At 42.7% G+C, this 25,931-nt stretch overlaps 1 protein-coding gene across 4 annotated transcripts in view; it reads left to right on the forward strand.

Moving 5' to 3' along the window:
* The window catches only part of kif26ab (kinesin family member 26Ab), a 71,830-nt gene that overhangs the window by 36,145 nt on the left and 9,754 nt on the right, over positions 1-25,931 (forward strand). For 2 of the 4 annotated variants that reach the window (XM_086095263.1, XM_086095264.1), the window contains exons 4-9: positions 652-869; positions 17,187-17,370; positions 21,173-21,388; positions 23,445-23,538; positions 24,388-24,650; positions 25,375-25,558. In XM_086095263.1, the coding sequence (XP_085951389.1) occupies positions 652-869; positions 17,187-17,370; positions 21,173-21,388; positions 23,445-23,538; positions 24,388-24,650; positions 25,375-25,558 (1,159 nt within the window). Of the gene's footprint in view, positions 1-651; positions 870-4,672; positions 4,811-14,300; positions 15,029-17,186; positions 17,371-21,172; positions 21,389-23,444; positions 23,539-24,387; positions 24,651-25,374; positions 25,559-25,931 lie in introns of those variants that run through there. The other 2 variants (XM_086095266.1, XM_086095265.1) reach the window with 2 other exon arrangements.

The following is a 25,931-nucleotide window of genomic DNA, read 5'->3' on the forward strand; positions in this document are numbered from 1 at the left end:
AAGCGTTAATTTCCAAAACAACAAAAGAAATAAAAAACTCAAATATACAACTAACATTTGTGTATTGAGGGATTTCCATGTATTTTTTTCCATGTGGTCAATTATAGTCTTATGTCACATTCCAGAGTGCTGGGAATATTGAAATACCCCACTCAGATTTTAGACTATCCAACCTCAAGGCATTCCAGTGGAAATGATTCCAATGGATTCTGAAAGCGGAGGAGCGGAGTTAAGTAGCGAGAAAAAGACCCCCCCCCCCCCAAACAAAACGACAAAAAACAGGCGGACTGCTATTATAGCAGTATCTAAAGGGTTTTTAATCAGTCACATTTTCAGTCACTCCTGATGAGTACAATGCCAGGTAGAGCTTAGTGAAGTTAATTATATTTGCTGTCATTAGAAATATAATGCGTGTCATTACTTTATTACAGTAGACTACAGGCCACAACCACCCCACAGGCTGGCCACAAACGATGAAAGGCACAGTTGTTGCTGTTCGCTTTCAGCAGTCAAGGCTGCTGACTCCAGCTAAGCGACACTGGCTGCGGCATCTGTCCGTCCATCTGTAGCAGAGCTCAGCAGAGTGGGGGGGTAAATGGAGTGGAAGGAGGTGCAGATTGTGGTCCTTGCTCAGTGTTTATGCGCCCACAGGCCCAGAACTCGATGGGGGACGCCGGCAGAGATGTCATAACCTCCGCGGCCCCGCTCACCACCATAACCACCAGCAGCAGCAGCAGCGGTACCAAAAGCAGCACCTTGACGCCCTGTCGCCTCAGAGGCCCCATGCAAACGGGGCTCCCTACCCCCATCACCGGTGCATCCAGCTCCATCACACCCTCTTCATCTGCAGCGGCCTCCTTCTTCATCAGGTGAGCGCCTCCCCCCGCTGTCATCCAAATGTTGACTGACAAGATTAAGCTGTCGTTTAAAGAAAATGTGCATGGAAGACACGCATGCATGCAAAAAGGAGATTTGCTCAGACTCGCTGCCCTTGAAGATGGCGGTTCATGGCGTTCGCGTTAACGTGCGGGCACGGCTTACAGGGTGATGTTGTGACCATGGTTGAATGACGGCATGCAGTGTGACACGCTCCATCTCAAAATTAAATGAACCTTCAGTTTACAGGCGCCAGTGCTCATGAATGGATAATAAAATTACATAATTTGGTATGAGGAGGGAGAGTCTCACGAAGGGGTTTAAGGCTAAGCTGTGCATTGTCCTGAGGTATTTCATGTTTAATTTCCGTGCCTTTGTTTTTATTTCATTTTGAAAACGTTCAAACATTTGCCATCTTGCTATTGTAACTGGAGCTTCGGCTATTCAGCGGGGCTGTTTCGTGGCTGTGAGTTCCAGAACAAGACTACTGTATTTTTCGGACCACAACAGACATTTAAATTCATTAAATTTGTGTGCCTTGTGCCAATTTTTGTATGATGGATATCGGCTTTTCAGTTCGTCATCCAATTCAAATTACAGCTGTTGAACGATGAACAAAAATAGCATTTAGCATTAGCCTCAATCTCTCCGAGGGGTGCTGCATGCTTAATGAATGTTGGCAATAGGCAAGCCTGCTGAGAATGACGCATGGGGACTATTGAAGGTCTGCACCACTTGAGGGAGAGAAAACCAGTGAAGGAACTGTGACAAGAAGCCCATGGGACATCACCAACAGGGATTAGTTTTTCTCCAGTTGGAATCGGAAGGGATTGTGCAGGGCTTTTTATGTGCAGGGGAAGACCAGGTCTACTAACTTCCTGCGCATCTCCCTTTCTTGTTATAAGAGCAACTGCCGGGACAACAGTTCGGCATGACACAGGGTTGATTCCTGACACTGATTTATATGTTGTCATGTTTTCGATGGGGCAAACCACAAAAAGATTATGATCATGAGCAAGTGCCGGTTTGGACTAAGCACAGTGGAAAAAAAAGAGGGTGAGGTGAATCTGTTTTTTCCGCTGCAGCAGGTCCTGGTGGGTTAGAGGAGGTACAGATGGAAGTACAATGAAAGGTCCCACCTTTTATTTGATCCCAAAGATAATTTGCTTGGCAAGAATCTGGTGTTTAACTTGGCTCGGAGAAGTGTTACGATGCTATGAACAACATTCCACACATACAGAAAAGGGTGTTGGAGATGCATTGTGGCTGATTTGAAGCTTCCTGAGCCTCTGCAGCTGTGGCAAACGACCACAATATTATTGTAATCGTTATCTCCTCCTCGTCGTTGTTGTAACACCCTAATGCTGATTCAAATGTACCTCCTCTGTGTTTTCACGATGATGAGAAAGAAAAAAAACAATTCAAAGAAATTAGTGTCTTTTAGGTTTGAGACTTGATTGAAAACCCCACATCTGATTAGTATTCTGTTTTGTTCTGGAAAGATACGATTAGTGGGATTTGTGTGCAAATCCGCTGCGCCGGGATGGTGAAGCTGAATAATCAAACACTTGCTGGCTCCTTGGACATTTGTTTGACATTCACCTACAACATTTCACTTGCAAATTAATTTTTAATTAGAATACAATTAGCTTCAGTTGGGCTGCTCTTTCTTTTGTGAGGAAACAAACAATGAACATTGTTGGATTTTTCTTTGTAAAGACAACTCAACATTAAAATTTGAACCACTTCCTCATTTTTTTCCATGTTGATATTGGCCGAATCATATTTTAGAGAAATTAGATGTTGCTTCCAAGCCCGTTCCCCTCCCTAATAATTTAGCAAAGAGGCTTAAAAGCCAAGAAGACACGGGGTCAGTAATGACCAATTAGACAGACTCGACAGTTGCATGGAGACAGGAAGAGTCAGGGGTCAAACACTGACTGGCTGCTTCATATCATTGTGTGTGTGTGTGACTGTGTGTGCGTGTGTGTGTGTGTGTACAGGTGGGGAGTGGGGCTAATGAATTTAGAGCCTTGTGTTCAGCTGACTAGCACGGTGAGCACTGATTGCCTTGTGACGGAGCATATGATTAGTATATTGACACAACGCTGTGTAATGAAAGCAGGTGGAGCTCGCAGCAGGAGCGAAACTGTGGAAATAACTGCTGCTTCTATTCCCATATTCCTCTTCCATTAACACCTGCTGATTGTGAAGGTGTGTTTATTACCCGTAAGGCCCATGGGATTTCTCGGTGGGGAAACTGCAGCGAGGAACGGAATCCTCAGTTTTCAATATGTTCTTCTTAGTCTGCTCATTCTTACCCAAGACAGCTTTCGTGAGCTTAGAGTTTTAATATCGGTTTCTCTTAGCGTGCAGTTCATGTGACGCTTTTCGGTCTCATACAGTACTAAGCATTGTCAAAAGCAAGATGATGTACAGTGAATCCCTGTTTATCTTGAGGATACGTTCCACACCCATCTGATAGAGGTGAAAATCTGCAATAGAGAGCGCATAAGGGAAAATGAATAGTTTCACCCCTTTTTTAAAGTATTCTTTGACGCCTGTTCTCAGTGTGTGGCTTGCACAGGACTCCAAACAAGAGTCAAAACATGCTTGTTTGCTGGAATGTGACCGTGGAGGAGTGTCAGGGGGAAGTGTATTTATTGTACCTGCCTTGCAGCTGCTGCCCAGGTGAGTGTTGTTTGCTAATGACTATGTTCGTACCCAAGGAATCTTCCTGTATTTGTGGCAGGGGGCCATTCAGTCGCCGTTCTCGTGCACACTCGCTTTTGTGCTTTTGAGTGCTCTGAGTAACCATAGAAACACGTCATTGGCTTTTAGAAATGACATATGACAGATTTTTCCGTGGAAGTTAGGACATTTGAATAGGCCTCTCCACATCACTAGACTGTAATTTAGTCTGATGGAGGAATACGCATCTCTTCGTCTATTAGAACTGTGTATAGAAGTGGCGAGGCGGTAGGATGTTTGTTTCTCTGTGATAATGTGTAGTTGTAAAAGCGTTAGAAGGCTTCAGTATTGTGATGAATTATATACACAACAGGAACAAATGTCTGAGTAACGTCGGCCACAATCAACGCATATAAATTCGTAATTTCACAAGCAATCTCCATATGAACAATGCAACTTGTACACAGAATTGCTATGGATGTCATTATTTGACATACGACTTTAAGTTACAGTTTCTTTAAAATAGATAAATAAAATAAAACATAGACCAACATAAAAATGCCGCGTTCCATTTGCATTTGTGTTATTTTTTGGGGACGATATATTTACAGTTGCATTCCGCAATTTAGGGCTGGCCTGCAAATAGCGAAAATCTGCGTATAATTGATTTTAAGTTATATAGGTCTACCATGATTTTACCGATCCGGCCCACTTGGTAATATATTTTCCTCTAATATGAGTTTGACACCCCTGATATAGGCCCTTATTCTGTCATATCGAATTGCGCAATGCCCTAGCGAATCACACTTAAAATTGCACAGAAAGTCTTCCCAGAAACGTGTTGCTAGCAAGACATATTTGCTTCCACTTCCTGTTATTGTAGGTGTCGTGGCAAAATGTCCCGATATTTTCACTAGTCATTGTAGCCTTCATCGACGTATCTCATGTTGGTGTGATGTCTATAGAGAAAGGCAGACAAATGAGGACAGTTCTGTTTGATTGGTTGGCTGCAGTGTGATTGACAGTGGAGATCATGACTCCTGACAAGTAGGCGGGGCGGATTATGTTGAGTACAGCGGTCCATAGAGTGAGTGTGGACCCACATGGCAGGAATAGCACGACGGACCTATGTGCTTGTAAATGATGTCTTTCGGAAAGCCGGCTCAATCTCGATTGTAACAGCATCAGGAACCGGAGATGTGTGACTGGTGAAGGACATTAGATTGAACACTATGGGAGTCACGTAAGTTGTGTCCACACACAACAACGTGTGTGTATTATGCCTCTGTTATCTTTGCAAAATAATATTTCCTTAGTTTATTGTTTCTGCTCTTTTGATCTCTGAAAAGTATGTTTCTATCTGCTCTGCCCCCTCTCTCTACTGTGCAGTTTTGCATAGTTGAGGCTGCACTGTCTGCTCCCTGGAGGTGAGAGGGTAATGGTTGTGTTGTCAAGCCACCGCAAGATGGATTCCTCCGCTGGGGCAAGAGTGTGAGCAGAATGTATAGCTTAGCAGAAAACACACTGCTGAAATGCTGGCTCTCTTTTGAGATGCTACTGTAATGTTAACACAGCTACCTCTAAACCGCCTGACAAATGAGAAATGATTCATATCAATCTGTTGAAGGCGAAAACACATGCCCAGGGCAGCAAATTGTGCAATCAGAAGCATGGAGTGGGTGGAATTTGAGATGGTTTGTTTGCTCTGCAGTATTTATCTTTTTTCACCATGGGATAAAACACTGGCCGCTAATTTACTGCTATAATCAGCATGGTGGAGTCAATGGCGCCAAAAACAAATACACAGATGTGATTCCATCCAAGCCCAGTTGTGCTTTGCCCAGGCTGACATGCCAATGGATATCCAGCCTGGCCGTTTTATGTCAAGGAAAAATTCAATTGAGTAAGTTCCTCCAGACATGACAAAAGTGGCCTCAATGAGAAAACGTCTTTTTGGCTCAGCGGGACATGGATCTGAAGGAAATACCATGTTTTCTTAAAGGGGCTGCAGATATAATGAAAACAACAGAGGCCCCAGAATTGTTCCCTGTGGAACACCATGCAACACTGAGGCAGTGCGTGACTCAGAGCAACCAAAAGCTAACAAAAACGTTATTTCAGCCAATTCAGATTTAGATTCTATGTTGTTGCTGAATTTGATGCATACTTGTGAGTGATCTCCTTTGCTTAGATAACATGATGTGATTGTATCTTGCCCCGCAGCAGCAGGCTGATGCACGCTATTGTGACGGCCAGCCAGGTATCACTTGCGCCTGTCACCACCAACCTGCAAGTGAGAACCAAGGCGCAGTGTTTGCCGCGGCTTGCGTGAGCGCTCGCTCTCGCTCTCTCTTGTTCCTCCACATAAACCTCTGAGTCAGTAAGTCTGTCTGGCCCACTCACATAGCCTGCAGAGGGTGGATGTCTGACAAACAAAAGAGCTGAAGTGCTGACGTGAGGCTATGTGCTCACCCCTAGTCCATGTGGACTAAACCCTTAGGGGGAGGATAGAAGCATGGCACTCCTGATAGATTCCTTTCACATGTGGAGTCATAAGAGGACTTCTGTACTTACTTGTCTCCTAACAGAGGGTCGCCTTTGTCTCATTATATTGGTGGAGGTGATAAAAACATTTAAATGTGTGGCCAGTGGGAAGAAAAGGTCGAAGCGTTCGCACCGCTCCATTTCCAGTCCATATCAAACATCACAACCCCTAGCTAGCTAGCTAGCTAGGGGTTGTGATACTTAGCTCGTTAGCCAGCTAGTTTGATCAAAATGTTCCACACGTGTTTGTAATAACGAGTGAAAGGTAAAGAATGGGAGTTAGCTTCACTCCTCCTGTCTCATCACAGACGTGGTAGTTTTGATACATGATATCAATCACAAAATAATGTTTTTATTTTGTATTCCCGGTAACAAGTTTAGCAGAAGCAGATGATATTGGTAATATGGTTTTTAAATAGTAAAGCTGTGAGTGATTAAGGACGGGAATTAACGAAAAATGTTTACTTATATATTGCAGGTGAAGGTTAGCTTGCTAGCTCTTAGCACTCCTCCATGGAAATAAGCAGTCTGGAAGATTCTCACAGGTTTCTTTATATTGTAAATGTTTTTTTTTTGTTTTTTTTTAATGAATGTCCTTCAGTGAATACGATCCAAAACAGAAAACCAAAAAAACAACACAACCTAACCTGTCTCATTTACTTGCTGGCCAACACAAATCTTACATGTGACGACCAACAAAGTCCAGCTATATTGTGACCAATTATCTTACTTTGGGAAAGCTTATTTAGCTAACTGCCCTGTCCCTCTCCCCACACTAAAAATGTAAACTGGTTACTCTGAATGGATATCAGATCTCACGCCTGCAGGGGCTAAGTGTTACCATCCAAACTGTTTTAGTGTCAGTGACAGGTGTCATGCAAATCCGCACTGTTATCATACAGTTCGACAGTGTTTCAGGACAATGTTGTGCAAAGTGCTTTAGCCAATGCAAGGCAACATGCATTGGAGGAATTGTATGACCTATTGTGTGCATATGCAAAGTAGGTCCCATTGGCCTCTGATCCCCACAGCGCTTCCTGGCTTTAATATGGTACCATTCACAGAAACAAACATGGCTCACGACAGACTTTTCACGCATCAGTGCTCAGTATGCAGCGTCACCATGGCCTTCTGTTCTCATTGAATTACTAATAGCTGCCTAATCAGTGCTTGTCGATTGATTTCCCTAAATATTTCTCTCTGAAAAACACACACAACATGGTTAACAATGGGAAAGTCCCAGATCAGATTACCACTGAGGATAAGACCTTTGTCAGGGCAGACCTGACCCTTGAGAAGAGAAACTTCCTTTTTTTTTTACTTTTTAAATTAATCTATTTTGGTACAAACTATTACCTTGAAGTCCAATAATGAGGGTACATTAAAGTGTATACTTCTTAGGCAAATATACTCTCATTATAACACTCCCTTTGAGAATGCGGAAAGTCTTGTTCAGAAATTCTAAGCTTTTTCGACTTGTGCAGTGCCAAAGTAAATGTTGCAGTAAAGCTTTTATCTCCTCTCCTTTTCTGAATGCAGGATTATTGCATAATCTGTTCACGACCCAATACGTGAGAGCTGGCTGCAAATGCTAAAAATCCCATTATCCTCATACATATTATATGGCTTGGCCTGTGTTACTGTATGTGATACAGGATCATCTTTTTGACTTAATAATGGCTCTTCCGCTTTGGTTGAGTATTCATTGTTTTATCTGCGTCTGCTATGTTGCACTTGATCTTTTCACCTTTCGAATCCTCGCCCTATTAGCTCAGATATATATGAAAGATGAATAACGTTCAAACTCCCCTCCCCGTGCTGCCGTGCACCCTCTGGATCCACTGATTAATCACTGAAATGATCTTAGCAGCCCACGGGCCACTTTGTTGTGATAGCCTTTAAGTGGACATTCAAATAAATAACCACTGGGTGTTTCTCCTTGGTTGTAAGTGATTAATGAAAAAGCAAAGTGGGGCAGAAGCTGTCGCTTCATGCCCCACTCAGAGCCTTAGTTTCTTAGATAGACACAACTATGTAAGCATTTCATGTAAAATAAATATTGCCTTTTCATGTTTTTCTTCATAACCGCACACATTCCCAAGACCGTAGATGTTACTCATGCATTGGCGAGGTGAGCAGAGCAGCTCATCCTGAGGTTTTCAAGGAAAGGTGTGGGTGGGAACGGCGGTTGAATCCGAGTTCAACATGTGTACCGAATGTGTGAAGTCATTCCAGATGATTCCCTGCAGCCGCAGAGATCAGCGCCGCCGAAATAGCTGGTGCAGGGTGCGCAGGAGCGGGGTGTGAATGCACAGGAAGGGATGAAAGCAGCTGTTAATCTTTGTCAGCGGTGCCAGGCAGGCTGGGGGTGAAGGTGAGGTGGTGGGTGGGATAAACTGTCTGCACAACCCAAGGAGAATACTTCTTCATTATAATCTGTCAACCATCAGATGAAAAGTGAATTTTTGCACTGAGGCTTTTTTTTTTTTTTTCCTGCATGTTGAATCAGGTTTCACTTAATAGCAGAACATTTAGCATATAACAACTAACTCACAGCACTACAATTTATTTACCCTCAAACTAAAGGAGGTGAAAAGCTAAGGATTTATCTTTGACTCTCATTACAGATATTTCCAATTCTTTCCTTTGCGGCTTTAAATTGGCTCCTTCATTCAATCAACTGACAATTGGTTCCTACAGAGCTAGTGCCCTTTTCTTTGTCTACTCCTCCATGACCTAATGTTAAAGCCATATTAGTGAAAACAATAAAATGAACTGTAAATAGAACTATAGCCCCTGACTTTTGCCCCCAAATGTCCCTCATTTAGTGGTCTTAAGCCCTCATTAAAATGGTTGTCTAGTCAAGAGAGCTTTGTGTCCTGGTGTGGATGCAGGGGCTTTACGAGAAGAGGAAGGCAGGAAACACCTACAAAAGCCAGAAAGTTACATGCTCTATTTAAGTACTCAAATCATTCCCCATGAGAACACATTTGTCCTTCGCACACTTTAAAAACTTTTGTGTCCTTTTCATCTTCATGTGATTATATTCTTCATTTGTTTTATGGCCATGTTAATACAAGCTTCTGTTAATCCGACTGATTGAACTTTCCTTATTTTAATCTGCCATGACACCAAACCAGGTTTTACTGAATATTGATGAGTTTTTGCACCAACTGTTCAATTTATTCTTGGCCAGCTGGGGAATACCATTTTCAAGGGTGAAAATAAGACTCCCAAGGTGGCTGTGTCAAAGTTTCAATGATCAATTTTTCCTTCTCAGGCATAGCATTATTTAGTGCCGCATTGGTGGAGGCACACTGGCACCGAGCCATTACAGGGGAAGACTCAGCTGCTCTTTCTCATGGCTTTTCTTCTTCATTTTATTGTAAAAGTCATTGTCTTTGAACTGTTTCTCCTATATTCCATCATCATAATCTCTGATTTATTCATCATTTTACTCTCATGCATACTTCTTTTTTATCATGTCCCCTCTCTGCTTTTATATATTCACCAATGTTTGGAGGTTTCATAAGCAACAAATGTGTGCTGTAGTTACGTGGTATAAATCAAATGTACTTCCTTAATTGGCCAGGGATTGATGCAGTGGTGATTGGTGTGCAAGCCTTGGTTGTTATCATTTAACATTCTGAATTACATTGCAAGTGGACTGTTCTGGTTACTTTAGAATATGTTTTGGCTTCCAGGCTAGTTAGAACAGCAGCAGCCCATTCTTAACTAGGCTGTTGCTTGAACTGTTAAGAGGCGAAACGCTCGAAACGTCTAAACTCGCTTAAAAGTTTGATGCGGCGGAACCAGACTGAATTCCTGCACGGTGTGTGAGCTTTGGAAACTACTTTTAATGAGTGGCTGGGATGATTCAGAATTAGAATTGCAGTTGCACTATGCAGCGACGGCACAGATTACGGCCAATCAAAATAGACATATAAACTCTCACACACTATTTCTTCTTTCTTCAAAGAGTTGTGAGCTGGTGTTTCTTTAGCCATTCTTCACAGAAATTAGTCACTTTTGATGAGCCCACAAAGACTATTTGCAGTCATGTGATGACCAGGCTCTGTTTGATTGGTGAATAGCGATGGAGCAGGAAGTCTCGCAGACACAAAAAAATAAATAAATAATAAAATTAAAAAAAATCTATCGATAAAGCAATAAAATGGAATGCAGCAGAATGTATGAGTCGCCAACTGTAATTTTTTGTAATTATCCATTCCAAGTTTGAACACATTGCGCGTTGAACTGGATGACTACGAATATCCACAGGCATCATTTAACAATACTTCGATGGCCCATTTTGCATTTGCCGTCCACCGTCAGACAAGGACAAAATATTTGTGGAAACAAAGACGTCTTCTTAAAGACCTTGGCGCAACATGTGCTGATGCAGGATATTGCGCAGCTAACTGAAAATCACATCCCTCACTGTACGCTTTAACTGGGATTCATTTATCTATTTCTAATAAGTCTTAGCCTGGAGCTGTTGGGCTTTTTCCTGTGTAAACTGACACTGGGCAGATGAGAGACTATGCACAAGCTGCAGGAAAACAGGCAGGCAGTCAGTTAGAATCTTCCATGCTTGCGAGTGATAAGATTGACTCGGCAACAGATAAGAATGTTTGTTCTCCCTTTCCATTTTAATATATCTGGGCTGCCATCATGTCAAAATGATGAGTAAGATGTGTTCTTTTTTTCTTGGTTGGTGAAACGTTGATTTGTGGTAGTGAAATAGCAGATGTTTGCCACTTTGTTGAACACTCGGATGAATGGTTGTGTTTACGAAGTTGTGGTCTTAGACTTTGTTTGTTTTTAGTGAATTAGGAAAAGGAAGAGGAAGTGAGAAAATAAATATTTATACTGGTGGTCTCATGATTGCAGGTGAGCCCTCAAAGAAGGATCATAGAGCTCACCACACCTCATGCTTTGTTTTGACTAACCCATAGCCATGCACTTCCTTGATTGCTTAAAACGTTTGGTCTTCATGACGCTTCAGGTTTTTGAAAGAAGAATAGCATATTGTCGTGTGTATTATTGTCACAGGAATGATTGAATGGCCATGCGTATGATGTATGTACGTATATGGGGAACGCATAGTGTCATGTGCGGTGTGCACTTTGAGATTTGACACGTGGAAGTGAATTGGGTGTGTACGGGAATATTTAGCCAGATAATGAGCATTACATCAGTCCACAAAGTCCATCCAGGCAGTATATCAAGTATCAACACCTTTATCATTACTTCGCTGTTGGCCTCTGATGCCATCCTAACTTGAGGGGAGTTTGCAAACGTGGACGCTGGACCTGAGAGATTAACCTAGTTTAGCTCTTGCTAGCTGCTAAAACAGGCACAACATGAATGGATTTAAAACTTTGCCAAAAGTGACGATGCAACCTGGGTTCTGCGTTGGCCAGTGTACGGTCAGGGCTCCTGGAGATTAAAGTAAGAAATTTTAAACTAAAAAAGAAAACCTTTCCATAGGCTGTGTCAGTGTCGGCCACATATGTACACGTGATGAGTTTTCAAAAAAGTGAATATGAGGCTTGGTAAAGCACTTTGGACAACATATGGTGTGTATAGTGCGCTATATCATATACATTTACCATTTTGAACAAATTGGATTTTCCCATTTATTTGGACTATGACGTATTTTTCGGTAAAGGTACATTCCGTTCAAATCTAATCAGGATTGATTTGTTAAATGGTAAACGAATATGTGAACGCACATTTGATGTACGAGTACAGGCACTAGAGATTCACCTCAATTATTTGCTCCATGTAAATCTTTACTGCTTGGTCTTCCTTGCTGCTACAAAATCTTGGGTGTATCTACATTATGAATGTGTGAACATGTTGTCATGAATGCTGAATCACCACTGAAGCGTAGCATCGGTTGGGTCATGTTACAGTTGATGTGCCATCATGGCCGTTTGTAGGCTGGCACAGATATGCAAATTTGCCACATTTGGACAAGAGCCAATAGTCTGCATTGTTTGAGCATGGTGCATTGTGTGTAGCTCTCGTTTATTTTGTGCTACTTTAATGTTATTCCCTTGCACCAAAAGGGTGTTTGATCGAGTCAAGGGCAGCCCATCAATAAGACAGTGTGTAGTGATTTTAGCTCAGGGGAAGTTTCCTCTTATTGATTCTCCAAAACACAGCATCTCACCTGAAATACCAGCACGCATCCTCCTCAGTCAATCCTGAGCATCTGCTGATATGGCATTTTGGCAGCCTATCCAGCTAACAACATGGTTTTGTGAGCCAGTAGAACGTCGGAATGTCTCCAGATGCGAGCAAGTCTGAATCATTGTGCTGTTGTCATTATCACTGCGCAGTTGTGAGGCTGGCTGCAGCTCAGAATTCCCGTCTCCATTCATGAAGAGTCATGCTGGACAGCTAATCAGCTGCACTGTGAGCGCGTGTTGTTCACAGTCTGATATCGCTCTCACTGATCTGAGCCTTGCATGTCTACAAAGGGACCCAAAAAAAAAAAAGGAGAATCACCGAAAGGAAATGTCAAGGATAGAAAATGTGCCCAACATGGTAATTATCTCCAGAAAAGGCTTACCTGAAGATCTGTACAGCTGGCGTGGGGAACACAGACACATTTGCACAAACAAGGAAACGGGTGCTAGCAACTAATGATTGTCTGGGGCTGAAGAATTTCTCTTGTTAATTTGACAAAGGTTGAAAAGCTTGTTGGTGTCATTACTGATAGCAGGCAAAAGTGAAGCTTTTAAAGGGGGTAGGCCAAATACTGCCATTCGGCTTGCACCCTCGGCTCCTTTCTTTCCCACTGTGACTCCTTCCACAAGAGAGGGCACAATCTGATGCCTTGAACAAAGAGGATTTTTTCTTTACATCCCTCTTTCTTTTGAGTCATTTCTATATGCAGCAATCAGTATCTGTCCTTGAGGTCTGTTCAGTAGGAGACAGTGATGAAGCTGAAATGCTATCAGGGCACTTCCAAATGTGGCCGCTCCCAATTATGACGTCATCTTGACATATAACACTTGAAACCTCACTAAGGGGAGAAGCATTAGTCTAATAATGAATGGTTAGCCTGTCAGTGTGACCAATGTTCACATTAGAGTTGTCTTCCATGTGGATGCTTGGCAATCAGGACCCAACAGGATACAGTGGAATTGGAAGCATGTGGCAAAGCTAAGGGGGGCGACGACTCCTGCACTTTGTAATAAGCTCCTGAGGCAAATTAAGTTGGACACGCTACAAAACAGCACAGAGAAGCGTGCGGAGGCTTGGAGGAAGCTAAAGGTTACGTGATACATCAAACCGCTTCATTACAATTCTGTGCTCGGCAAATAGGTAGGCAGGGGTTGGGATTTTTTTTTCTTTCCTTCTCTGCTTCCATAGTCAATCCATCCAAGTTCATAAAAGGGCCACTGTGTCAGAAGGGGCTAGGTGCAGAGAGAGTGTGTATTTGTGCTGAATGTTCTTTCATCTGCCAGCACTCACACTCACTCTGTCGGGCGCTCTCCAACAAGCCTGCTTGGTCGGCGGCCCAGGGAGCTCCGTGCTAAATTGGCAGCCCGGGGAATACAGGGCGCTCTCGCCCACGCGCTGGCTTTCATTCTCCTTTTCCTACCCTTGACCGTTGACTGACTGCACTCATTCTCACGGTCCAGCATCAATCTGTCGCTCGATGATGTCATTCGCTCACTGCCTCGCTTTCATTTGATCGCAACATGGCTCATTCAGGTGATCCATCTAGGTGACGCGTATCTGTGCATCTAGTCCTTATGATTAATAACACCTAGTTGATTACATCCTGCAACAAAGGCAAAATACAAATGTGCATATAATTATGTAGTGACTAACCACACTATCACACTCACATGCATGCACTGTAGGCATACTAACCAAATCTGTTTGAAGTGTGGGACCCTAAAAGAAGAGAGGGCTCCTGTGTGCATTAAGTATTCATCTGACGTGCAGTAGGGTGCACTGCATGCGTGTGCGCGTGTTGGGGTTATAGGAGCCTGTGTGTGTGTGTGGAGAGAAAAACAGTACTCCCAAATTGCGCCGCAAGCAGCCGGCAATCGAGGGAGCTGACACTCCGTCTGGTTGTTGAAGGGAAAAGGGGATGGGCTGGGGAAAAGAGAGGGAGAGAGAGAGGGAGAGAGTGAGAGGGAGAGAGAGGCATAGCAGGACAGCTGCCAGAATTTCTCCGGTAGTAGAAAAGGAGCGAGAGGCAGAGTAGGAATTCTCCTCATTGTCAGCCAGTAGGTGGAAATCTTGCAGCCCAGTCAGGCATGCTGATTCCTGCGTGTCAACAACACAGACTCTGGGAAGGACGTGGTCTTCGGAATCAGGGGATTAACCATGCAGCCTGTGATGTGAATGCAGAATGGATGTGAGTGAAGGGGCGGATAGCAAAACTGTGTGGAGACTGTTGCTGGATTCTTGAATCTTTGGACGGCGGCGGAACTTTTTCGGGGGCAGAGGGATGGAAAGCTTTAGAAGTGCTTTAGTGGTGCGTGAAATGAGGGGACGCTCAGTCTCATCCTGACCCCCCTCATTTCCTCCTTCTAAGAAGCCCTGCGGACTACCTGCCCCCCGCCTCACACACTGGGTGCTCTTCCTGTTTGCCCATTCTGTCCTGCGCTTCCACCCCCGTTCAGTTACGAGGTCGCCTCCTACTCCTTCCTCCTTCTCTGCATCGTCTTCTCTCTGTGAAATCAGGTGGACCCTCTATGATTGCCGTCGGAGTAAAAAGGACCCCGGCCCCGCCTCGCTCGGTTCTCGCCAGACTGTGGCGGCATATCGAATGTACAAGTAATGGAGAATGCTGACAATACAGACATGGACTGCAAAGTTGAACTCTATCAGTTGTCTGTTTGCTGACTATGAGCGTACTCTAGATAATGGATTGGAAAGAGCTGTAAGTATTCATCACAGCATTCCTTCTAACTTGATTTTATTTGCGGTAGATCGGTACCCATTTCAGTCTGACTTGCTTTGATCATTTATTCCAAATTGCACACAAACTGGCATCTTTGCCACAGTGTTGGGAGTGAACAGGTGGACAAGCTGCCTGAGCCTGTCCTTACAGCTTATTTTCCATTGACTGACCATGGCCAAGAAAGAGAGATGAGGGGAGCGTTAGCGAGAGAGGAAGTGACAAGTCATTCATTTCATTTTGCGTTCCCTGTCCATTAGTTGGGCGAAAAAGCAATAAATCACTTTTTTTGTGCAGCACTTTTGATGCGCATGGTTACTAGCTTTAGATTGCAAAAACAGCACACTGGTCACAACAATTATAAATCAATACCCACATCTTTGTGTTTCCTGTTGCTTTTTGATGATTGATGGCATAGCTTATAGCTGATGCAGAATACGGAGTGCCAGAGTGTGGTGTAGTTTCAACCTTTCTTTCATTTCACCTCACATTCACCTCCACCGCCATCATTTTTTCACCCGCACAATCCAGCCGGCATGCTATCACACATCAGCAACTCCCCTTGGAGAACCGTCTCCTGTAACCCTCTTGGATGCAATAATTATTCCATCAGCCGGCAGCGTGTTCCCTGATTGTGCTCAAGGGCCGGCCCTGCAGTTGGGCGTACAGTGGAGAGACGAGGGATGAGGGGAGTGTTGAGAGGGAGTGGGGCGGTGGTGGTTGTCACTCCAGGACACAGGGAGGGGGCTGTGTTTTTGGCAGTGGCCTGCCCAGTCCTGTGCCGAGGAGCCCTGAGAAGCACTAATGGGGCTTGCTTGTTCGCGTTCATACACACGTCTGTTGCTTCTCCCATGTGGCCTCACAACAACAACTAGAGTACATATAATTTGAGTGAATTTTGGAAGTATTGCTCTCTCTGCGACCTTGCATTTCCAGATGGGGTATTAGTTGATCTTAGGAGATACCTCTGCTGGGTCTACGGGGAATATAGACGAACTTAGATATAGCTAGACAGGAAGAAGTTGATGGGCCAGACAGTTGGCCTTGTCTGACTCTTTCTGCAAGACAGCAATTAGAGGACTTTCCAAAATGTGGCTCATGTTACATCAGTTTTAAGGTAATAGTTCTCAGCATGATTCTTTTTAGTAGTTATGACACATACGGTTTACTTATATATTATTCTCCCTATTACACCGTGGAATAATTGTTTTATTTTTTTGGTTGATTTACATTTTTAAGATGATTAAATCTAAAATATTTTTTTCCTACATGTCAAGTTTTTTTCTCTACAGCTTACCCTCCAGATAAGCAAAACTCTACTAATTAGCTGTAGTAAGACTGTAGTAAGAAGAGGTCTAATGAAACTGACCCAATAGTACCATCAATATCGGCAAACAGAAAGTTATCATAGTAGGAATTAAGATTAACCTTGTAAACATCGGTATACAGTTGTAAACTCTATTTTGTTTTATTTTTTATTTTTGGTTTTCAATGCTTGTAACGATTTCATCTTAGTGTTTTATTTACATCATACACATTTTTTCATATTTTTAAGAAAATGGGGATCCTATAGCTTAAAAACATATGATAGAGAAAACTGAGATAATTTTTGGATTTCGCACCCAAAAATAGTTCAAAACAGCTGTCAGGCCTAACTCATCAAAAATTGTGTTCCCCAGTGTTATTGGTGCTAGCCTACTTGGTTTGGCTAAATAAATAAATAAATAAACAAACAAGCAACACTGCATGTTCCGCTTTGAATGATAAGACAGGAGGATATTATGTGTTGTAATTGCCCCAGAGGAGAGGCTTCCAATTGTCGTTATTGTTCCACGTCTGTGTTTGTTTGATCCAGATAAAATCAATGCTCTTCGCAGCTATGTCAATAGTACACAAAGATAGCCCCTTGAGGGAGGCAAAATGTAAGAATAGGCTCTGAAAAAGACGCATGACTACAGCATCTTTTCCTGGTAATGAATTCTTGTTTGCTCTCTTGGAGAAATGAGAAAACTTGTTGGCCTTCTGGTTATTACACAATATGTTTTGTCTTTTGTAGCAGAAAACATTGGAAAATGCAAAGCTAGACATGTACAAACTCAATCGACTAGATGTTATAGTAGTATTTCCTGTTTCCTTGCAGGGCAGCTCAGAAGCTGAACCTGTCCTCCAAACGGAAGAAGCAACAGCCTTCCTTGCTCCACCCACAGGAGCCCTCCATCTACCCCACCAACTTCAGTGGCATCCTGCAGGTGTCGCCCCCTCCTGCCCCACCATGCCTGCTCCGTGCCGTGTCCAAAGTGAAAGAAAACCCAGGGATGGGAAAGGTAAGACACCACCATCGGAATCAGAACATTTTTTATTGGCCAAGTATGTAATAACACTAAATTAATTTGTCTTCACGGTCACAACTTGTCACAAAAACATGAAAAATAAGTTTGACCAACATGATAAGAAAAAGGGGAGAAAAAAAAATATATCCTACCTATGTGAGTGGCACAATATGAGATTCCAAGCCCAAACACAATAATTTAAAACCATCACATGCATTAATAAGGTCAAAAAAACTATTCTAGCTTAGCAATTAGCATTTTTTTTTAATACAGAAAAGGAATAGAGCAGAGTAATTTGAAAAATGTGTTTTCAAACTTGTCTTGCTGTTATTAAGATCCCATAAATAAAGTATAAAAGAATGATCATAAGTTGATAATCCTCCTCTTCAATGTTTTGTGAAGTAGTGGGACTTGTGTATTCCTACGCACAAACCACACCAGGAAGTAGCATGCTAGCAAGTAAAAAAGTCCGCAGTTGAGAAAACATGACCTCATCGCTGTGCTTGAGGTAAATATACACAACACACAAGAGGGAGGAAAGCTGGATGGAGACTGGAGACACACTGGACAACATGCTGAAGGCAGTTTGTTGTGGCTCAAAGTCTTGATCATTCTAATAAGCCTGCAGGAATGTATTGATTTCACTCATTTGTGAAACCAGCATTGACAAAAGACTACCACAATTTGCAAAATCTCTAGTTGCATCAACAACAGGTTTTCTAGTTCCATGTGCGCCTATGAAAACCAAACTGGTAGCAATGGAGCAGTCATTAAAGAAAGCTGTGTAAACACATCACTCTTCCGTTGTGGTTTATTGGCTATTGTTTGTCTGAGCTGGCGTCCTGTATTTATAAATCACAAGTCCCCGAACAAGATTTCGGTCCCACCTGGGTAGGAAGCGCTTGCTTTTTTTGTGCCAGGTATCCAGACAGTCGGGCCACTTATTGTGAATTTCAATTTCCCAGGGAGACACACTAAGTCTGCGTTGTAAACAAGCCCAAAACTGAGGTAAACGGTGCATCTGTGCACCCGAAGGGGTTGTTTCCAAAGAGGTGATTAACATTTATGGCATTGTTAGAAGTGTGTTAAGATAGGATATAATTCTAAAGCGATTGCATTTGTTTGTTTTCTGTCTATGTGCCAACCTGTCTTTCAATTGTCAATTGCCTATGTTTTGTAATAATAGTAGCTGTAGACAGTAACTTTCTCCTTGTTAGGGCCTCTATTAAATGGTTCCACTGTGTCATGGCAAAAGTGGGTCACAACTTACCTTCGACTTAGGGACAGTGTTGATTTGGGGATTGCCAAACCACACTAATGGACTTGTTGGGGGATCTCGGGGCAGTGAACCAGGGGCCATTAGCACAGCAGTCTGAGGTGTGAAAGTAGTGGAGCCATTCCTCTGTGGCCTCAAACATGTGATCTCTGCCAACATAAATATAACTCAGGCATTTGCTTAGCTGGTAGCCTACGTGCGAGATGCTGCAGTTATGTGGAAGCCCTCTTTAAATGTCAAGGCAAATGTAATATTCTCAACATATGCACACGTCAATCATGGCAACAGCTTCCCAGCTGAGTGGAAAGCATGCACTTTGCAAGAAAGGTATTTCCAGCCGCATTGTTTTAGAGCCCTGGTGCCTGAATGTGCGGTAGTATATTTCTTTTTAACTATAGCAGCAAGACAAATTTTATGCAGGGTTAAACTGGTCAGAAAATCAGCATTTTTGATATACTAGATCACTTTAGATACCCCTAAGTCCATGAACGGTTCACCAAACTTCCTTTTCAAACTACTTCCTCTTTTCCTTTCGGCTTTTCCCTTCAGGGGTTGCCACAGTGAATCAGTTGCCTCCATCTGACCCTGTCCTCTGCATCCTCTGCTCTCACACCAACTACCTTCATGTCCTCTTTAACTCCATCCATAAACCTCCTCTTTGGTCTTCCTCTCGACCTCCTGCCTGGCATTTGGAAACTCGGCATCCTTCTGCCAATATACTCACTATTTCTCCTCTGGTTCAAACCATCTCAGTCTGGCCTCTCTTACTTTATCTCCAAAGCCTCTAACATGTGCTGTCCCTCTGATGTACTCATTCCTGATTCTATCCATCCTGGTCACTCCCAAAGAGAACCTCAGCATCTTCATCTCTGCCACCTCTAGCTCTGCCTCCTGTCTTTTCCTCAGTGGCACTGTCTCCAGACCAAAGAACATCGCTGTTATCACCACAGTTTTATAAACTTTTCATTTTATTTTAGCTGAAACTGTTCTACCACACATTTCTCCACCCGTTCCAGCCTGCTTGCACACGCTTCTTCACTTCTTTTCCACACTCTCCATTGCTCTGGACTGTTGACCCTAAATACTTAAACTCCACCTTCTTGGTCTCTACTCCCTGTAACCTCACTTTTCCACTTGGGTCCCTCCCATTCACACACAGATACTCCATCTTGCTACGGCTAACATTCATTCCACTCCTTCCCTCCACGTCTCTAGCTTCTCCTCCACCTGTCCCTTGCAGTGAATTGATACTGAAAGTTAGAAAGAGACATAGATGGCAGCTACAATTAAAAGACCGTCATTGGGAGGCTGCAGCAATGTCATAATGCAATTAATTCAGCTTAACTACCCAATTTAATTAAAATCCTGTGAATAGCACAAATTTTTTGGGCAAAAATTCCAAATTGTGATATTATACAGGGGAATTAATAAGAAACCAAATTTGTTCACATTATTTTGATGTTTACCAGGGATTGTGAAACCCACTGAGAGGTGAACATTTGTCACGTCAGGGTTTGTCAAGGTTAGTTCAAAGTCACAATGTTCGCTAGCTAGACATCATTTGCCAACAGGTTTAATGGGGTTTTTTTCTCCGTTAAAAGGACATTTTAAATTTAGAATATGTTAAAAAATTATTTTCAACAAGAAAAACTGTTAACGTTCGCCAGACGTTAGGCTAATGTTTTAATGCTGCGACCTTGAACAAACCCTGATGTGAAATCATCATTCGCTAGCATCGCAAATGTTTGCCCCTCAAAATTGCGTCAAATTGACCCATAAAGTGGATCGGTCCATTTTTGACCCATAATTGGGTTACTTTTGACCCACCTGTTTTTAGAGTGCATGGTCAGGAATGATGGTGGCCTATGCAATGTGCTAATGTGAACCTTAAAAATACTGTTTGGAACCTGTTCATGTAGATTTTCCAACCACAAACAGCAAGAGGGGAAGGAGGTGAGAAGTAGGAAGAGTGAGTAGGTGCTATGGGGGGGGGATTATGCTTGTGCACTCCCATGCTGGTGAGCTTCCCCTCGTCCAGAAAAACACCCCGCTGGAGCGCTAATCCCCTCGCATGGCACTTGCTTCACACACATTCATGTGCAGCATTCTATGCCTTGACTTTCAATGCACACCTTGCCGCCTCGCGCTCACACCATTAGGCATTAAGCTGACCTGCCGAGTTTGCCAGTCAATGTTGGATTGAGTGTTTCCATGGAAACCTTTGGTGTCCATCAACTCTGATACAGATGACGTGATGTTAATGTACAATGTGGCACTGAGCTTTCCTTTCGGAGGCTGAGCTATATTCAGAATGTCTATGTAATTTATTCTCTTTTGTCAGCACTTGAAGCAAAAAAGATGAGCATTGTAGCCTGTAATTTTTCTCCCTCTGTGGTGAATCTGAAAATGTTTTCTTGCTCTTTGTAGTCATGCCTGGCCATTTTTCACGCTTTGTTACTTGCTTTATAATTGAACCAGTCCTTTTGTCTCCCTTGCTATTTGTTTCAATCTGGGCTCTAGGTTAAAGTGATGATGCGTATTTGTCCGTCTTTGGAGGCAACGGACTCGTCAGAGTTTCAGTCCTTCTTGAAAGTGGACAGCAGGAAAAAGCAGGTAACCCTCTACGATCCCGCATCCAGTCCGCCGCACTCAAGTTCAGGACACAGACGCTCCGCCACGGTTGCTGTCCCAAAGATATTTGCCTTCGATGCTGTTTTTACCCAGGACGCTTCACAAGTAAGTACATACTGTATGTTTGAACATATTTGTAAGTACGTCCAAATGTACACTTATTTCCAAGTACATTTGAACGTATTTACAAGTACTTTCTGTAATTATGTTTGAACGTACTCGCAAATACTTTCAAACATACTTGTACGCTAAAAGCTAAAACACATAGGATATTGGCTTGCGCACACACAAGTAAAAAAATTAAATGCTATGTTTTTACCATTCGCCTGACTTTATACCAGCATGTTTGAAAATTAAGTATTTTTTATTTTATTTTTTTTATTATTCTATTCATAGGGGTGCCACGGGTTATGCACATGCGCAAGTCAATACCCCGTAGCGGACCCGTCGGCATGGGTTGGCATTGGGGGTCCGTACCCGCCCTGGCAGTCAGCCGTGCCCGTCCTAGCTGTTTTAAGAGGTCTCGCCAAATATCTATTCTTCCCATCAGTCACGTAAACCTGCGCCAATGCGCCTTCTGTTTCAAGGAAAGCATGCAGGCACACAAACACAACAACAACTTATATTAGAACATAACATTATTTATCACTAAGCACAGTTGTAGTACAATGTGAGTTGAACACAAAATAAAATTAATAAAATAAATTAATAACAAGACATAGGGAAGTGAATAAGTGTATAAAATAAGTATCAATAAATTAACGCAAAATACAGAAGGCACCATAAAACACTGAAACGATGCAAAGTTCAAAGGCCAAAGAATAGAGATATGAAATTTTGTCCATATCGTACATCCCTAAATCTAAATATTTCTAAGCACTTTTGCAGTTATCACAACTCCACTATTCATTCTGAAGAACATTAGCTTTAGGTTGAAGAAGTCCCCCCCCCCCCCCATTTTTTTTTTAATGCCTCCCCTGTAATTTCTTTCTGCAGACAGGTCTGCACCGTAGCATTATGGGGAAAAAATGCAGAACAGAAATCATGCAGACATAATAATATACCGGTAAAACCATAAAAAATACAAATAAACAATGTTTACTTAATTTTCAAATATACTGGTATAATGTAGAACAAATGCTATTTTTTTTATTACTGCGCATGGGCAAGTCAATATCCCATTGCATAATGGAAAAAAATGCTATGTCTTAGCATTGAGCCTACACGTACATTTCATCATATTTGCAAATACGTTCGAATGAGTTTCCCAGTCAGAAATTTTTACTCCACATTGGCAGCTTTTTACATTTCCGTAATTTTGTGTGTCTGAATTGTTTTTGAAGGTGTCATTTGATGCTTTATCCTCTCAAGGGTAAAGGAACATCTTAATACCGACAGGGAGTGGCCAGGGGCTTAGGGGGGGAAAAAATGCCACTCTTGGGTCAGGGGGCAGTTTTACCAGTGTGGGCCTAACAGCTGGGCCTTTTAAGCCCTCTTGGGAATGGTTTGAATCCACTCCAGTTATATCTAACCTCGCTGCTATATCTAATCTCAGTCCTTGGGAAGCATACCTACTGACATGAAAGACAAAGGGTCAGATACATGTTTACAATATGGTGAAGCACTTTCACGCCATCAGTTGTTACTCCAATGCAGGGAACCTTTAATAAATGCAAGTGCAAATAAGGGTATCATAACTCAAATAGACTTCATCGCTGTAATGGAGTGAGATCCTCCATCATTTTAGAACAAGTGTTTGCTTAAGTAAGCTGCTAATAGTTGAAGCCGAAAACGGTTTTACTGCAGAGCTGAGGCCAACATGCTAGACGGTGCCGCTGGGACTGCACTGCTGGTGGCTAACTGTATCAGCACGCTGCTGTGCTGTTAGAGATCTTGTTTGCTGTATGATGTATGGGAAGGGGCGGGGGGACCTCTGCTGCACAAGCGCTGCCCCAGAGGGCCTATACTAAAACAAATTGAAAAAATGAGTAACGCATTAAAGCATGCATATACACACCAGAGCAATGAAAAATACTGAAGCTGTTCACAAGATTTGGTTAACCGATGCCAAATAAATGTTCATTTAAAAGGCTGCTTGTTGATGTATTGTTGGCGCCTATGTGGCTGTAAATTGACTTGAGTGCTGGATGTTTTCCCATAGGCTGAGGTGTGCTCAGGTACAGTAGCGGAGGTCATCCAGTCAGTGGCGAATGGCGCAGATGGGTGCATCTTCTGCTTTGGACAAGTTAAGCTGGGTAAGGCGATGATTAATATCTAAATTGTCATTTAATACAAAAATATTTTTCGTCTTCCCATTTATTTTTTAATAAACACAAGCAATAAAGTAATCTGTATCATAATCAACAATAACAAATTTATTATGCATGCATATTTTGGTCTTTTGGTTAGATTTAGGCTAAAATAGAGGCAAATGAATCATGAATTAATATGAAAGACAGTTTGTTTATCTACTTAAATGAGTGTTTTTAACTTACCAAACACTTCAAATTGCAGTCTTTTACGCATTCAAAATTCTACCAAAATGTATGGCATAAACATAAGTCAGCAAATCATAAATCAGATTACAACAATGATGCAAACAAAATACATAAAAGATACATAGGCCTACATACACACACATACAGTGTAGGCTAAACATATGTTTGTTGTTGTAAGCATGAAGGGAGCTTGCAAACTTGGACAATGGACCGGAGAGATGAACGTTCCTAGGTTAGCTTAGCGCTAGCTAGCTCGTACGACAGAGAACGAATGGATTTAAAACTTGCAAACTTGGACATTGGACTGGAGCGATGAACCTTCCTAGGTTAGCTTAGCGCTTGCTAGCTGATACGACAGAGAACGGATGGATTTAAAACTTCACCAAAAATGAAATATCACCTTGGGTTCTGTCGTTGGCCAGTGCACAACGACGGATCCAGGAAATTAAAGTAAGTTATTTTAAACTAAAAACAAAAATGCGTTGTCCACATAGTCTTTTTTGGTACACTGCAACATTCTATTAATATTTCAATATCATTCTTTTTTTTTTCCTCTGTAATACTCCGTTAGAATTTCTGGCATTGATTTACTTTTACTCTTCACAGGCAAGACGTACACTATGATTGGCCAAGACAGCTCCACCCAGACCTTAGGTGTTGTACCTTGTGCCATCTCCTGGCTCTTCAAACTCATCAACGAACGTAAGGAGAAGACGGGCACACGCTTCTCTGTCCGGGTGTCTGCGGTGGAAATCTTCGGGCAAGAAGAGGAGCTGAAGGACCTGCTGTCCGAAGTATCGACGGGGAGCCAGCAGGAGGGCCAGTCACCAGGCATCCATCTTAGAGAGGATCCCATTTGTGGCACTCAAGTAAGAAGCGGCCAACATTTGTAGCTTCTCTGAAGGTTTTACAGCATCTCTGTTGGGAAATGTTCCCTTCATGATCATCCACCTTCACAAAATGTTTGGTTTATCTGATTTTGTCTCTCCCAGCTATTGTTGTCAGTTGTACTCTAGCATGTCTCGTGCTCTAGATTTCCACCAAAGCCATCAGCGCCTTATTGATGCTTTCAACTAGCCTTTGCATTGACTCTCTTGTCAGCATCCACCAGCATCTATTACGTGCGCGTGAGCACTTCTGAGCACAATAGAAGTATTATTGGGGGATGGTGTCGGTTTCAAAAGCCACTCACAGGTGTTGTTGTCAGATGTTTGGGTGAATGTGTATGTGCCCTCACTTCAAAGACAGCTCTTCTTCCGCTTAGCAGCCACATGGAGGTTCCTTTCATATTTCCTCTCTTTCTCTGTCACGTCCAACTTCATCATCATCCATGGTGAAAGGCTTACCTCTGCTTCCTGCTGCACCATTACCTTTGCTAATCTTCCTCCCTCTGTGCACATATCTGCCGTTTTAATTGCCACTGAGACCGGATCTAATGGGCAAAAATATGTGCTGGGGTCCAATTAACCACTATCCCTCTTTGCTCCTGTTCTTCTATTTCTAGGTTGTTCTTTTTCTCAAGCGCCATGTGTTTTCTGTTGCTCACCATTGCCTTTTCTTTGAAACCCTCATCCCCACCAAACCTCTTCACAGCTGCAGAATCAGAGCGAGGTTCATGCCCCGACAGCTGAGAAGGCCGCCTTCTTCCTGGATGCTGCCATATCGGCCCGCAGCACCAGCCGGCCCAGTGCAGATGAGGAGGAGCGACGCAACTCGCACATGCTGTTCACGCTGCACATCTACCAGTATCGCATGGAGAAGAGCGGCAAGGGAGGAAGTTAGTGTCAGCTACTGTTCAATTCACTGGCAAAGGGTCTCTGTTTTAGAGATTTTTTTTTTTGGGGGGGGGGGTACATAACCTGGGGATATATTGTGCATAAACCTATAATAAGGAACACAGAAAACAAATCAAAAAGCCCTTTTGTCAACTGACATACATCCCAGAGGTAGGCATTCCATCAATATTGACGGACGGTCCGTCAATCACTCAATGACACACGGCTATTTTGTTGACGATTGACGGGAAACTTCGAAAAATTGACAAACTTAGCATTAACGGAAGGTTTTTTTTTATCCGTCAATGTAATCGTCAAGCCGTCAACAAATTTGGCAATCTGTCAATGACATACGTCCCATTTTGCTGATGGATT

This window comes from Leptonotus elevatus, chromosome 14, assembly GCF_054856555.1.
Source record: "Leptonotus elevatus isolate MCC_2025b chromosome 14, RoL_Lele_1.0, whole genome shotgun sequence".
Classification (NCBI taxonomy): Eukaryota; Metazoa; Chordata; class Actinopteri; order Syngnathiformes; family Syngnathidae; genus Leptonotus; species Leptonotus elevatus.